The sequence below is a fragment of the Syngnathus scovelli genome, chromosome 2 (assembly GCF_024217435.2).
Source record: "Syngnathus scovelli strain Florida chromosome 2, RoL_Ssco_1.2, whole genome shotgun sequence".
NCBI classification, from domain to species: domain Eukaryota; kingdom Metazoa; phylum Chordata; class Actinopteri; order Syngnathiformes; family Syngnathidae; genus Syngnathus; species Syngnathus scovelli.
The window spans coordinates 13,427,146-13,443,220 of NC_090848.1; the positions used below are offsets into that span (position 1 = coordinate 13,427,146).

Genomic DNA, 16,075 nt, shown 5'->3' on the forward strand with positions numbered 1-16,075 from the left:
TTACATTCTTTTTCTGTACATAAATTGAGAAAGTCAACTTTTTTTTTTTTTGCTTGTTATTATTACCTGTTCTTTTTTTATGTATGATTTATGATCTAAAACAGGATTTTTCAACTGTTTTTTTCCAAGCGACCACAACCTGCTCTATAATATACAATAGATCCTTTGCTGTCAAGGGTGTGGGCCTATTCACAAAATGGCAGCTTTTCATTCCAATTTATCTCTTGTCAGCCGTCCGTTGGGTCATTCATCTCGTCACTTGGAAATCAGATTGTCCTTTATACTGACGTAATCCTTTTACCTGACAGAGTTTAAAAGGGTTTCAGGTGGAATAGGGCGCTCACGATAATGTTACCAAAAAACACAAAAGGATTCAATCTCAGCAAATGGAGCATTCCGTTGGCTTTTGTGCTAAAAATAGATCTTTTCTGCACATCCTTCAGACTGCATGCATGTCGGTGAGCATATCACCTTTTGATGCCGCTAGTTTGAAAGAGAAGGTGGTGGAGAGGGGCGGTGGGGCAAATCTCTCCTTGCACACATACTTGTTGACGTGTGAGTAGACATCTCTTGGATATGTTATATCATCCGTAACAAACAGACACAAAACTTGGAACAACACAGTAAACCTGTAAAGTACTGGCACTGAGCAGAAAAAAACATTGAGAACCTACAAGAAAACAGCTACAATGCCACTGTGAGACTTCTCCATAAAAGTACATGAGCTCATCACACTAGTCCTTGCTGTCCTTCACTGGTAACCTCGGAGTTTTCCAATAGATTTTTTTTTAAGAATGTCATTTGGGGCTTTATTCGGTCCATAAACTCGATCTGGTCTCCAAGGCTGATCGAGCATTTGAGTTTTAAACGCAGTGTCTATGTAACTCTGCCTTGTGATTCCAGACAGACAACTTTGAAAGCCTTCACTTCAATTTGAAATTCCTCATTTATACACAAAGTGCTAGGTCGACCTTCGAAATTTTTTTTTTTTTTTTAAAAAGCACATTTTCTTGTTTTTCTAGCTGATGATAGAATAAATTTGTTAAGCACTGATTATCACAGAATATTACTTAGAATAAACCCAAGCTCCAGACAGCAGCTGATGATGGATTTCATAAAATTGGCATTAAAAAAACCATACTTTTCGTCTTTCATCTGTCAATCAATATTCCTAAACAGCCTTTGGGACCAAAAACAGTCAAGTATTTCATGTTTAATGACTAACAGCTTTTATGTGCAAAGCTAAAATTTTATCCTAAATGCTGAAAATATAGCTTGACATAACAAACCGCAACACTTCTTGATGGCCAATTGTAAATATATAAGAATTTTTTCACATATTTCTGTGCCACTTCATGATTAATTTTTTTTCTGAGATTTCTGAATCTATTTGCATATCAGTGGAGTGGTTGTGTGTGTTATCACATACTCATTCTTGACAAAGGCATATTTGTTGATGGTTTCAATAACATCTTTGAAGAGGATCTTGGAGGTAAGAGTGTAGCCGTGATGAACAATTGGCTCGCCATCCTGACCATCCCAGCAGTCCACTGTGCACAAGAGATTCATGACAATCAGCAGCAGCGCCTCTTCTTCAAATTCAAGAACAGGCCATTTCAAGATGAACACACGAGTCAAAAACGCATCAAGTGGTCAAGTATGTCGTCTTGTAACCTTGTCTGATCAGTCTCATTCATATAAAAGTCAATTTCAAATAACATTGTCAGGAGGTTTGATCTTTTTGTCCCACTATACCCTCTAATGATTGGTAACACAATATTTTGGGTTGAAGTACCCTCAACACAGCGGCAGCCGGCCTGCAGCACCCAGGCATACATGTCCACTCTGGACTGGGACATCAGCTGGTCTCCCATCAGGTACGTGTTGTGCGAGGAAGCGATGAAGTAGTTGCACAGCGGCTGGCTCATGTCCTGGTTAACACTGTAGTGATCCGGGTTGAAGATATCGCCTGCGGGGCTGCGCATGTAATTTGTAAACCCTGAAAGAAGATTAAAGGTGTTAGAACCAAGCTGATCCAGGTTTTGGTTTCATGCACCTTTTCTGACGTAGTAAGTAATCCAAGAGCAGGCCTAGTCGGGTCTAGAGATGCATGCGATATTATCAATATTTACCAGAATGATTTTGAAAATATTTACATATGTATAGAAAAACAATGTTTGACTATCAAATCAATGTGTTAAGATTTATGGGCTATTCTAATATAAAGTAAGTTGAAAATTAAAATGGTATGTGATTAAATTAAGTATTTAAAAAAGAAAATGAGTAAATAAATGAACATGGATACATTTTGATTATTAGATTTATGAGTATATCGCTTTGAAGAAAAACATTTTCAATTCACTCATACATCTTTCTGGATTAATAAGACACTGAAAATTGACTGCAAAATCGTACACAATGTAAAGTATAGGAACAAAAGAATAGTATTCTCACCATCAATTCCCAAAACGGCTTGCTTTTGGTTCTCTGAACACGGCTCAAATTTGTTGATAATCTCCAGACAATGGTCCTTGCTCACTTTGGTCATCTATAAAGTAAGAAAATCCATGTAAAAAAAAGAAATATGTATGCACTGTAGCACCAAAATGATGCCTTACTGGAAAGCAAAGTAAAATTTTAGTTATTGGTAAGCGGAACAAGTTGAATGCATGACTGTCTCCCCACCAGTGATCTAAATTTCTCTGTGGAGCGTGAAATGGCTCGTATATTGATTCTTTTAAAGCGGGTCGGACAATTCTGGGTTAGTTACTGTCTTCACTATGACAGGTTATCGTGTAATAGAACACAATTAAGTCACGGCAAGCGAGCCTAAACACTATTAAATGCACTGACCTACATTTACAACTTACATGATTTTATATTTTATTTACCCAAGTGTTTGTGTATAGCTTGTAGGTTTTTTTTTTGGTCCAATCAGATATTAACTTCTATTAAAATGTATTTGCAGTCTTCAGAACTCAGGATTGCTGGCCAATGACAAAAACAAATCAAACCAATCTGATCAGTTCTGCTAGAAGGCTCAGGGTGATGTCAACCTTTTTCTATCTTCGGATTGGCTCAAAGCTATTCAAGTAGGATTGCTTTAAATCGTGTCAATCGTGGTAACTGAGCTGAGATGACAAAGATGATTAAACATTCATTTTCAAGTTGGTCTTTGGAAGAAAAAAAAGGATAACTGTGAGGATAAATCTGACAAGTCCTGCAGCGAGGTGGCTTGTTTCAAGCCAGTAAAGGACGTTTTCTTCAGAGTGGCAACCTAGCTAGCTTTGACTATATACCAACATGTTTTTTTTGCATTATGGTATTCAAATAAATACATACTAATCACTTTACATAATGTCATCAATTACTCACCAAGACCAAATTCCATCTCATGATCAGAATCTGAGAATAAGCTATTCATAACCGTAGGAAAGCTGACAAGTTGCTGACAGAGCATCCTCCCTTAAAAAATGACTGCAACTTAAAAATACCCTGGCAGAGTGCTAATTGGAAGAAGGAGCACAGTCTGGCTGCTCTACGAACAACTTGCAGTCACGCTCATTAATTCATTTTTTTTCTTCTTTTTCAGTGCAGGGGTATTATTAGAGAGGAGAAAACACTTTACAATCTCACCTCCAGTGTGGCAAGGGCACATGAAATTTCCCTTATGTAGGACCTCGTGATGTCTGCATTTTCCCCACACCAAAGCACCTCAAAACTTTGTAACTCAAAGTCACACTAAACACTCCCACTTGTGTGATTTAACAGTGCGAGTACCTTCTGCTCAATTTCTAAGAACCTGGTCAGGTCATCTGTATCAAGGTGGTCTTTGTGGTTGCTGTAGGTGAGCATGAGGAGGTACAGGTCTCGGCGAGTCGACATCATTTTGTAGAAGGAACAAAACTCTTCAAATCCCAGTGTTCCTTGGTTGTCATCAGTGTCGGCCTCCTGCACAAAAGGTAGGAGCAAATCAGCAGAGTACTTGGTCCTGCTGTGAAGATTCCTGATTCTATTGCTATGGGAGAGTGCTCGGAAAAGTGCTCTGAAGTCCCAGCCCTGGAGGAACACGTTTCAGAAGCAATGTTATTAGTGAGAACATATCTCCCAGAGATAAAAACGGAAGCAAAGGCTCGGTTGGTGAACGACGTTCATTGGACACCAAACATCAATCTAGCCCTGCTCTTTCCAATTCATTATGTATGAAGCTGGCACTTAACTTGTTAGCGGGCTTCTGCTCAGCGTTTTAGTTGAGCAGCTAATATGGATTATTTCATTAGTAAGAATTGCTGTAGTTGCCTCTTGCACCAGAGCTTTTCCTGCTCAGGCACAAGTCCGCTGTGATAAATCATTTAGCAAAGCGGCAGTAGTAAAGTCTGCTTTTTTTTGTGGGTCCATTTAGAATACAGCTATGCCACGGGCCAAAGATTGAGTGTACTAAAGGCAGTGTCTTAAAAATGTGTTAAAAAAAAATCATAATTAGTGTCACTCATGTGTGTGTCATAAAAATAAGCCCAAAGTTAAAATGTGTCTGGCTGTAGCAAAGTGAAACACATTTTGAGCAAAACACAGCGGTCTCATTATTTAGTATTTTTTATGACACGAGCTGAGCTGGGACTTTAAAGTTTTTCTTGACATTTAATTTTGAAGAATCTTACTGCGTATTGCTGGCATGCATTTATTTGGACAAATTCTGATATTTATTCGACCATGTTGGAAATATAAAAAAACACAGAGGCCTATTTTGTGTGCCCATTGCAAATCTAGTGCAAAGCGTTATTTTAATAAATACATTCGGAATTGTTCAAACTGGCACATTTTTGTTTTCGCATACCTAACTGCATATGTTTTTTGTTAATTTAAGTATGAACCAGATGGAAACTAGTTGTTGGTGAGATGCTTTTCCACTTGCAGAATACTGTCAAGATGCCCTTGAGCAAGGCATTGCCCCCAGCACCTCAGCTCAAGTGGTGCGACACTATTTGGTGCACCAATGAGAATAATACATTCATATTAAAATAAAAAAAACTTGATTCTTGTGCAGCTGCACGATTAACACATGGAAGGAAAAGTACCAGACCAAAGCTTGTGAGTTCTATCACCTGAAGTTCTGAATGAGCGATAGGCTTTCAATTGCGCCAGTGTCTGGGGAGCACCTGAGGCTGTTAGGTGCTTTCTTTACAGACACGGGAAGAGCGGGTTGACAGGTTTGAGATAGGACAGATTGGGCCTAGATGTATTTGGACAATAACTACAAGTTTTAGAAGTTTGGCTTTATACGCCATCGGATTAATTTTGAGTTAAAACAATAAATGGACTACAGCAGTTCTTTAGGGATCACCCAGTATATAATATGCAAATAAATTCACAAGAAACCTTTGGATTGTTGTTGACTTGGTCCAAAGCCACTTGTAATGATTACAAACAGAAGATAAATAGACTATTAAACCACTTCTGCAAGAATGATAGGAATAGAAAAGTGCAACCAATCGTGACCCATTTTGAGTGCACTATTTATGCACTGTACTGTGCTTTGCTAGACTCTCCAAAGCGGAAACTCATAATTTAGTGATGTCCACGAGCTTCCCACATCAGGCAGTCATCGCTGTAAAAGATGTTCATCCAAGTTTGACAAATATTTAAATTCCCTTATCTCATTCATCCAAATACTTTTGAGCGTCTGAAAATGGAGACTTCCTGCATATAATGACAAATTCCTTGAGGGCAAACATCCTATTTTTGAGAATCCGCTGAAATGAATCTTAGTCTCTACAGTACACTTCAACCACACCATGATTGTTTTATTCCGCATCAAAACGAGAGCGCAGGTAAGCTAATAAAATATGCACTGTGAGTAGATTATCAAGGGAACTGGCCATTACCGTCTTCAAAGTGAGAAAGGGATCAACTCCATAGGTGCTTCCGCTCTAAGTAGGTTAAGCCAAGAAATGAGTTGAGATTGTCAACACATAAATCTTTATCAAAACACACAGGGACAGATTGGTCTCTTGTGTGTTTACCTTGCATTACATTGGAAGCCATCTGTAGCACGACGGCACCATATGGATGGATGCCCGTCAACAGAGCCCTGGACTAAGTCCAGTAAGAAGGTTTGCAGTTTTGTGAGAGGAAGGCTAGCACGTAGCGCTTAACGTGTGCTAATCCTCTTGAAGAGAAAAGCTAGTGACCGAGTCATGAGCTAATACAACGCTACAGATGTTTGCTATTTAGCGCTTAGTGGTTTTATGTGCCCTACTAAGGCAACTTGCTTTCAAGTTGCAAACTTACCATGCTGTGTTAATATGTATTTAAGGAGTCAAAAGGTTGTTGTTGTGCTATTGTGCTAAAACTGAATAGTTTACAGTCATAATTATAGTCTTGGGAAAAATAAGGTATAGGTCAGGGGTGTCAAATTCATTTTTGTCGCAGGCGGCGTTGTTGTCATAATTTCCTTCGGAGGGCCATTATGACTGTCAACGCCTATAGCCTACACAACAAACTGATGAATAACTAGTTTTGAAATCAGAGACTAGTAAAAACTGTTCAAATATTTTAAAAAGGAATGGTAATAACACTTGCTAGTAATATTGCCATTTTTTCTTTAAAAGTTGAGACAATTTGCAACTTTAGTATTGACAAAAAGTCGATGCACTATTTGCATTTGCGGGCCACTTAAAATGACCACGACCAACCACGAAAAAAAATTCTGAATTTGTATGCGAAATTCTGCAAATCTTTCTATGAACTCAAAAATGACACAAACTGAAGACTTACATGCATATCAGGAAATAACATTTGCTACCGTACCTTAAACATCTGTTTGACCTTTTGCCGAGGAAGGTTGACGTTGAGTTTATGCAGAAGCTGGAGGACTTCGCTGATACTTAAACTCCCATCGCCATTCTTATCAGCCTCTGTGAAGGTCTGTTTGAGCCACGTGATATCAAGCAAAGTTAAAGAAAGTTTGCATTGACAAATGTACCGTCTATTGTTATACATGAATGCCGAAGTCACGATCGATATCTCAAAGGATATTGGTCTCGAGTACGTTGCCTCTTGGCCAGGCTGTCCTCGTCACTGATACCAGCCATCAGGTACTTCAGGCCTGTGATCCAAGTCCGCGCTTCCTCACCGGTACCAGACACCAGATCAAGTGACTCCATGTGCTCTCCGTAGTACAAGGTGAAGCAACAGTTGGGGTCAAAGCTGCCCTCAGAATAACGCTGGAAGATCTCAGACTGTTTGCCCTCACACACTTCCCGTATGGAATCAATCGAGACTGGTGCAGGAAGTGCAAAGAGAAAGAAACATTCATCAGACCAGTTACCAGAAATATTTTGCAAAACACTGTGGGTAGAATGTCTTTATTAGATTAAATCTGATGAATAATTAAATCAATTTAATCTCATTAAATCTGAGAGAAAGAGCAAAGGGAACTGAGCCTCTATGAGGAACAAATCTGAAAAGCAGCTGCTGCTTTCTTATATTCTACCACACTTTTGGAGAACATCAAAGCTACCTCATGCACAAAATCCTCTTTTACAGTGAATACTGCAGTCTTCAAGATTGTACACCAGTTGCCAAGAGCGTATATAAACGTTCAGAGTGAGTAAACACGCAATTTAACACCTGCTGTTTGGGACCTTTGTAAAGGACTGGCATTTTAGATCCACTGTGACATGCCCACCAGCAACGGGTGCAAGATGGAAACTCAATGAGGGAATCTTAGTAAATCAGGCTCGAAGGCTTATCCATTATAATTTTATAATACTATGTAATTCTATTTTAAGTCTATCTGTTTCAGTGTTCATTCTCCTGTTTGTTACAAGTAAGAAATTGCCTGACTTACACCACATCCAAGTCACAAATAAACAATAAAAAAAGTCTGAACTGTTGATCTCGTGTTATTTATATCTTCTGATGTGCAACTTTTTTAGCCTACAGCAGAGTAAAACAACTACTGCGATGCAGAACAAAAAAAAAATACATGACACTAACTTTATCATCAGGCCTCTTCCGCTCTAGCATACTCAATTAAACTGCCATTTCTCATTCGTGGTGTCAAAATATACTACCCACAGATGGGTTATGAAATTAACTCTGAAATCAAATTCATGTTTTTACAGTAGTTAATGCAGCTACCCTTTCTATTTAATCTACACTAAATGAAATGTCAACAGTTCAAAAATAATCAACAAAATAAATCAAAGTAATGGATATGAGCCAGGCCTTACCCCTTAAATACTGCACTTTTCTCCACAATTTGCGGCATGAATATGGGTGTGATTACAAATCCACTACAATTAAGGGAAAACGACACTCACTCTTAGCTTTTTCATTCTTGCGCGATGGCCTCCAGCGGATGCAGGATTTGTGTTCGTCCAGATAGAAGAAGCGCACCAGTCCCTTGGAGCTGCCACGAAGCTTCACCATCTGGGTACCCATCTGCATGGAGCTCATACATTTCTCCACTGGGGGAAAAAAACAAACAGACAAAACAGAATGTTGAAAAAGATGGAACGCTGACAATTGGGGAAAAAACACTCAATGCACATGAGCCATTTAGTTTGTTTTGTGCAGGGAATTGCAATGTCATGCAAGTCAATGTCAAAATATTATTTTTTTGGGGGGTGGGGTATCAATGATGAAGTGAAGGTGAAATGATAAGTAACCCCACATGAAGCTAACAGTGTGGTATTCAGTAGTGGAATAGCAACAAGCTTGAGGATTACAAGGCATGTGGCCTTCACAATAACTGTCAAGTGTCTGTCACATTCCAGCAAGCATGCGGCAAATCTGACATCCTCAGAAAGTGGCACAAATCCAAACAAAGGATAGCCAACTGCGATGACCTTTTACAGGTCTCAGCTCACATCAATGGAGTGAAAATGATGTTTGAGCTGCAGTTTTAGACTAAATTAAACCAAAAGTGGATTGTCTTTGAATGGATCAATCATCATGAATTTGTTGCAGATGGATTAATCAATAGAAATGCCATTGACTAAATAACGCAGACAATTAAGAAGTATCAAATGGGGGCAAGTAAACTTGTCTCTCTGCTGCACCTCCCTGCCACAGTAACAAGGCTAATGCGCAGAACAATAACATTCCCCCCAGCAGAACATATTGTCCAAAACATCCATCATGAAATATTTCCAAGAAGAAATGATATTCCAATTACAACTGGATTTACTTTAAAAAGAAATGAAATGTAGCCTGAGGCAAAACTTCACAGTGACATGCACAAGCCAGCTGTAGCGACATAAAAAAAATTCTGCATAACGTCAAGATGTTGTATTCAGATGACAGGCAGCCCAATGACAGGCAGTCCAGCCGCTGAAAACACACATGGCATGAGTATTATGCCTACATTTATTCACGACACCTGCACAAAATTGATAAACAAAATATTAACATAGAAAGCAGATGAGATTTGATCTTGGACACAAATCCAACAATCGAGTCCCTCGTCCCAAATTAGTTTGGCTATTCATCTGTCATTGGGGACAGTTTGGTGGAGTGACACCGATGCGACCTCAGATATCCATGTTACAACCACAGCCTGTTGCGAGAATTAATACTGAAGCTAACCCAGTGCCCTGGGCAAATTCATTACAGGGTGCCAAGCGAAACGAACCAGAAATGAACACGCTGCCAGACAAAACATCCATCTCGAAAATGATCCATCTACCACTGTGTGATGTCTGGCATTCAAAACAAAACCAACAGGATAGATTAAACCACCAACATCTCAGCCCAAATGAGGAACAGATGAGGAAGCAAAGAAAGTTTAACTCCCATCTACTGTAAATTAACTAATTCCCTGCCAGCCCAGTTAAAATTGATCTTTGACGTCTATAGCCATCAATGGCAGTGAATGAGTTAGTTAACAGGACAGCTTCTTGAGAATACAGTTTCCATATAAAGACATGACCTATATGGACTCATTTGAATGATCTGCTTGAAGCCACAAGCTGTCGTGGTTACGAGAAGGACTTAAAATCAGGACGCAGACACTACGTAGCTAGCTTTGGCTAAAACCAGGTTAGAAGTTTGGCTGCCTCTGTTGATGGAAGGATGCCTCGGGCCAAGTAGACCTTGTTAAGTGACTCTAGTCCACACGATCAGGGCACCAGGTTAAGCTTGAGGGATTGCCTGCAAGCCATATGGCGCTGACCCAATGCACAAGCAGGTGATCTCGATGTTTGGTACTGACGTAAAAAGCAGCAAGCCTAATGTCATACTTTACTGTTCAACAACATATAAAAAAATAAAGGAGAGACAATACCAGGGTCATGACCAACATCAAAATCGATGCATGATATAAAAAGAGTCTTAATTGACAAAGTTGGGTGATAGCTGACCTCTTTTGAGTAATCTCGCCAGCAGACAAACAGACCAGCTGGCAGCTTGTGACCTGGATTGGTTACACCGTGAATTACACTCTTGTTGGTTTGCCAAACACAGAACATGGGGATCACAACTTATTTCTCGATCCATCAGATTAGTTGCATGTAACATGCTGTATAAGAATGATAAAAACATTATTAAAAGCTTTCCCTGGTGTAATTAGAGTATTTATGGAGTTTTGGTCAGACAATGAGGCAATAACGTGTCTACTGCCATCACCGAAAATACCGCAAGACATCTTAGAGACAAAGAAAATTGCAAGTCAGATGTAAGCTAAATGTAAAGTCAAGTTTATCAGCCATAAAATGATTTTGATGCACAAAATCCACCTCCCGTTAAAGAGAGACCACAGAAGCTCGGGTTCACGAAATCCAAGCCTGGCACAGAATGCAGAGGGTTTGTGCTGAAACCATCAATCATACTTGTCTTACCCATGTAGCCAAGCCTCCACTTTGAGAAGGCCACAATGCTGCTGCCTATCCAGAAGAACTCATCCACCACATATGATGATTTAGATTCCGCCATTTTCTTGTCTTTGACGGAGAAGGCTCCTTTAGCTGGAGGTCCGGGTATGTCAACAGTGGCCACGGCAGCTGAGCACATCATGGCCGAAGATATCGGGCCAATGGACAAAAAGTTGCCCTTCTTGTGAATACTCATCGGAACGATTCAAACTAGCTGATTATTCTCTCAATCATCCGTCTTCCAAAAGGACTATTTTATTGGCTCTGTTCAATCAGCATGTCGTTTGTCATCCGTAGGGGGGTTGGATCCCATTTTCAATGTACAATCCACAGGAAGCCTGCCTCTCACTGACTGTTTGGAATCAACAGTTGGTCAATAATCCTGTAATGTTATTGCCGCGGCAACCCTCTTTATTGCACTGCCATCCCCTAATATTCCTCCATCGCAAAGACCCGCAAGTAGAGAAAAATCCGCTGCAGCAGTTTGTTGTCAAATCTGCAATTTATCTCCATTCCTGTGCCATTATTTTCCTTGACCTGAAACCAGGAGTGCCAGAACTGCTGAGGTCTTCTGAAAGTAGAGGCTGTGTTAGGCAGGTAGCTGCAACTGCAACCTGTGAGCGGTGGGTGGAAATCCTAAATCCCTTTGGAGCCATAATCCCAGTCGAGGAGATTTGCAAATGGTGTGGATTGAAACAGAATGACCCACAGGGAAAAAGACAGTCAAGAGGCTAGCTCCGATTTAAAAGAAACAAAACCTTAATTTAAGGATCACAAAGATTTTTAAAGGTTTGTGGACATAATATTTATTTGAACCATAATCCACTCTGAATAATCTTATGAAGACTTTAAAAGTCTTTTCACATTTTAAACAGCAGCCTTCTTTTGTTTTCTGTGTGGCTTCATATCCATTAGTAGTACTTTTTCCAGATTCATTAAATCGTATATTATCAGTCAAAGGGTTTTTGCATTCATCATAAATGAAAGTGGCAGGTGTCTGAATCAATGAGTCATGATATTCAAGTCCACTACTTTCATTTTATTTTCCTCTCCATGTTAAAGCAGCACAGCACCCGCCGTGTCACAAGCATCAATTGTTGACTGAAACAGGTCAGGGTGGGATACGCTAGTCTGAGCACGTTGAATGGTGTCAAAATGTATTAGAACTCTGGAGAAAGAGTACCATGAAAAGGTATAAATTAGAAAGGAATGGATTTACAAGAAGGTAAAGTAGGTAGGATATGAAGGTAATTTCACCGAAATTAAATAAGGCTCCACATCGGTCAACCAAAGATCAAGCAGCATACAATTTCCTCTCTGTTATATCAATTTGTCAGATTGTTTCAATCATTCAGCCAATGCCTGAAATGATCCAATATGACAGTTTCTCATTTTGCCCCATTTGAGTTACTTGAGTACTTGGTGGATTTCGACGTCTTTGCTCATCCACTTAACAAAGTTCCATAGAAACTGGCCAATTTTATTTATTTGAGGGGCGGGGTTTGTATCACACACACACAAATATGACCTCCTTGCAGAACACAAAAGGTCTAAATTTAGACTACACAGTTAAAGCGACCCAATTCCCATTTCTTTTCTCCCATGGGGCAGTTTGTATGCCATAGCAAAGTAAGTGTAAACAATTCAAACAAATGGTATCTTTTTAAACTGAAAACCTCTGAATAGGAATGAGGAATTCTGAAATGAACAACACTGATTGACAACACAATTTGATCAAGCATGACATCCATCCAATTACTCAATATTGCTCAACAATGCGAGTAAAAACAAAATCTGACCCTTACAAGAAAATTAAATATTTCCTTTTGTTCTTAGCACAACATTGTATTTCAAGCACCATCATTAATAATAGTATCAGCATTAAAAATGTCTGTAAAAGAACTACCAACTGGTATAATAACTATTTTAAAAACATGACAAAATCCTGCTTTCCGATTTGCATTTAATTTAGTGCAACAACTGCATCTTGTACAGGACTACGGTTCAATTTTCTCCAGATCATTCTGTATGCATGTGTAGATTTTCAATGAATTGTTTTTTTAATAGCTGTGAGTCTGCAAATCACAATACAGTACATGATACTTGTAGCATCCATGATGTCACCAGTGTGTCTCTGGCACGTTGTCAACATTGACAGCAGCAGCAGCAGGAGTCTGAGCACCCGTTCACAAGCCAAATGCCAAATCGAAATCAGACAACACATCATCGGTGAAAAAACATAAACAAGGTCTCTGCAAAGGCTGACACTAATTTTTTTTTTAAACAACTAACATTGTGGTGACACATTGCAGAGTGCCATACCACACTCAAAACAGACATTTCATTAAAGATATATTTAAACATGGATTTTTCTTGCATGAAAATACATCAAATAAAACTAATCTAATAAACCAATCTTTGTGCATAAGAGACCAAACAAATTATGACAGCCTCTCAGATGTGATCTTATGAGACACAAATAAACACCCCCTGTAGTCAATTAAAGTCACACAAGCAGAGTGATGATTCCAATGAAAATTCTGCACACAAACACACCACACTAAACTCTGAACGTCATCAAGGTAGCATGATGACAGGATTCATTTAGAGCACTCTGCTCAAAGTTCTGGAAGTGGGACACCACCACCATTAAATCGTCTCTGTCCAATTAAGGATTCTGTCACCAGCGAGTGCTAAACACGGTTTTACCTTCCCACTGTTATCTATAATTAAAGAGAGGTCGGGACTGACCTGAAACATTGGAATGATCTGGATCAGCAGAGCCTTTCTGGAGTGTGGAGCAGACTGCGATCCATTATGCTGTCACTTTTTGAAAACACGCTAGCCAACATTCTCCCAGTTAAATCACAACTCATTGTCCGTATTTTCATTCACGAAATGAAACGATTAATGCACGTTTGAACGCAGTGAAGCGAATTACTTCCGCATATTGAAGGCTCATCTGAATTCATCCAGTCATAATAATTGTAAGTGTTCAAGGGGATTAAGAAAACAATTTATACAGAGACAACTCACCACAACCACCAGGTTTGCCTTTTTTGCTTTTTCCAGATCGACATTTTGAAGCGCTCTTTTCAAAAAGTAGGCCAAAATGCGATTTACTGCGCAGTTTTCTGATTTTGTTCCAAGTAATGTATATGCGAATTTTCGACGGCCTGTCGCTGTGAAACCAACGCATCATTGGGTTGATACATACACAGCCTTCCATGACGTCATGACCCTGGAGGCACAAGCACGGGCAACTCACAAGTAAGACTTATTCTCATATTCACGTCAGCGGTTGTGCTCTTTCACAAATTTACTCGTTAGAAAAAAACTTGAACGTCTTCTACAATTTACCAGCTCGTGAAGTATTCACTCTCACGTCCACACCGACATTTAATTTACTCTGTCTTCTTTTTAGCAGGACAATGGGAGGAAGAAGGGAAACGAGAACATGCAAACTCCACAAGACCAGAATCTACCCTAAGACAAAAAAAAAAAAAAAAAAAAAAGGCTTAAACCCAGATAATTCATTTCACAGTCGTTATTTTACCTTATTTTCATGAAAGTCCTTCAGAGGCACGAGTACTTGACCATTAAAGTAGCCCAATGGACAAATATTGCCTTCAAATCTGATTGCAGTTGATGATCAATGAAAATGTCCATTGTGGGTTTGTCAGATTTTGTGACATTGATTTGTGTGAGCTTCCAATGGACGTGTGCTGGCCTTGGTGCTGAACGCTTCTGAAACTAATTAAGCTAAAAAGGTCAACAATGCCCACACGTCTGGTCTAGCCACCAAACAAAGTAGAAGAGCATATAAATTGATGTTCAAACATGTATACAACTACTGTGTATGATGTTTTGAAGTCAATACGACATAGAGTAGCTATCATAATGAATTCGAAGCACAAAAACAATTGTATTTTTAATGACAGTATTGTTTTCAAATTAAAAAAAATTCAACTGTACACTTATGTTCAAGGAAACTTTTACAGTACTAACAAGTTTTGCTTTTTCTATCAAAACTAATGCAAATGTATGGAGAGAGGACGGGGGGTTGCAACAAACTCCCTTTCTCCCTCTCTCAGCAGCTATAAATAAAACATGAATCTGTGGATGAACGCAGGACATATCAGGGGCAGACCAGCTCAGTCTGTGGCGATGTACTGTCCTATAATCATTTTAGGTAGCAGATTAGTAGACTAATGGATCATGTAATAAAGGTAACAATTAATCACTTTCTAATGCATGGAAAAAGGGGTTGGACAAACGATTTCCTTCTTCAGTGGTGACATCAACACTATTTCCGCTGTTTTTTTTTTTTTTTTTGAACAACCAGTGAACAACTTGTTTCCATTGTTTTGGGCACTGAATGAGCGTAACCATGTGTGCAGTCACCAAAATGTGTAAGAGTGCCAGATGGCATGGTGGCACAGAGAAGGCAGAGGCCTGCTGGTTATCTCTGCAGGGGAAATGATCCCAGCTTGTGTGTTAGGGAGTGTGCAGAAGATTAGCTTCTGCAGAATTCCCTAAAACTGTCTGATGTTTTAGGGGATGCACGGTAGGTGGCCGATTGGGGGCAGGAACAAAAGGTTCAGTTGTGTAAATTTGGTCTCAAACTTCTGTTGACACTTTGACTAAAAAAATGAAGACTGCAGGTGTTCCATAGTATTTTGTCTAAGACCCGCCAAAATAAAATAAAATAGACACACGACAGATGGTGGCAAGCTACATGTATAGAAAAAAGCTAATCACGGATTAGACATTTAATTGTATAATATAAATCACAATTATCAACAATGATGACATTTCCAGATAATGGTTGTAACAAATTCGTAGTAGTTTTGTGAGTCTGATTTGTTCACATCAGACAGCAACAGTTTTCACAACTATCCATTTATTTGATACGTTGTAGCACTTGTCCTCATTAGGGCTGCTGGTGCGCTGCTGCTACTGCAGGATCCTAATCCAATACATCAGCAACCACTGCGACCCAATAATTAGCGATGGCCAGGCCCAAAATGGTTGCTGCGTCGGTATTTATAACCACAACAGCTTTATGTATGGATCTGTGTACTCCATGGCTTTGGGATATACAAAATAGATTCCCCCCCCCACACACACACACACACACACACACACTTTTAACTGATTAATTTTGCCTTACTAAAAAATACAAAGGGCAGGAGGTCCAT

At 39.4% G+C, this 16,075-nt stretch overlaps 1 protein-coding gene and 1 long non-coding RNA gene across 9 annotated transcripts in view; one reads left to right on the top strand and one right to left on the bottom strand.

The window, feature by feature from the left end:
- The window catches only part of plch2a (phospholipase C, eta 2a), a 72,407-nt gene that overhangs the window by 12,955 nt on the left and 43,377 nt on the right, over window positions 1-16,075 (bottom strand). For 4 of the 8 annotated variants that reach the window (XM_049752138.2, XM_049752137.2, XM_049752140.2 and 1 more), the window contains 7 exons: window positions 8,325-8,471; window positions 7,036-7,279; window positions 6,808-6,937; window positions 3,781-3,951; window positions 2,455-2,548; window positions 1,796-1,999; window positions 1,430-1,550 (listed from right to left, as the gene is read on the bottom strand). In XM_049752138.2, the coding sequence (XP_049608095.1) occupies window positions 1,430-1,550; window positions 1,796-1,999; window positions 2,455-2,548; window positions 3,781-3,951; window positions 6,808-6,937; window positions 7,036-7,279; window positions 8,325-8,471 (1,111 nt within the window). Of the gene's footprint in view, window positions 1-1,429; window positions 1,551-1,795; window positions 2,000-2,454; window positions 2,549-3,780; window positions 3,952-6,807; window positions 6,938-7,035; window positions 7,280-8,324; window positions 8,472-10,841; window positions 11,485-13,910; window positions 14,119-16,075 lie in introns of those variants that run through there. The other 4 variants (XM_049752141.2, XM_049752142.2, XM_049752144.1 and 1 more) reach the window with 3 other exon arrangements.
- On the top strand, window positions 13,330-14,558 carry LOC125987738 (uncharacterized). Its single transcript, XR_007488148.2, has 3 exons — window positions 13,330-13,922; window positions 14,025-14,144; window positions 14,299-14,558. It is a non-coding gene; the product is annotated as an uncharacterized lncRNA (long non-coding RNA).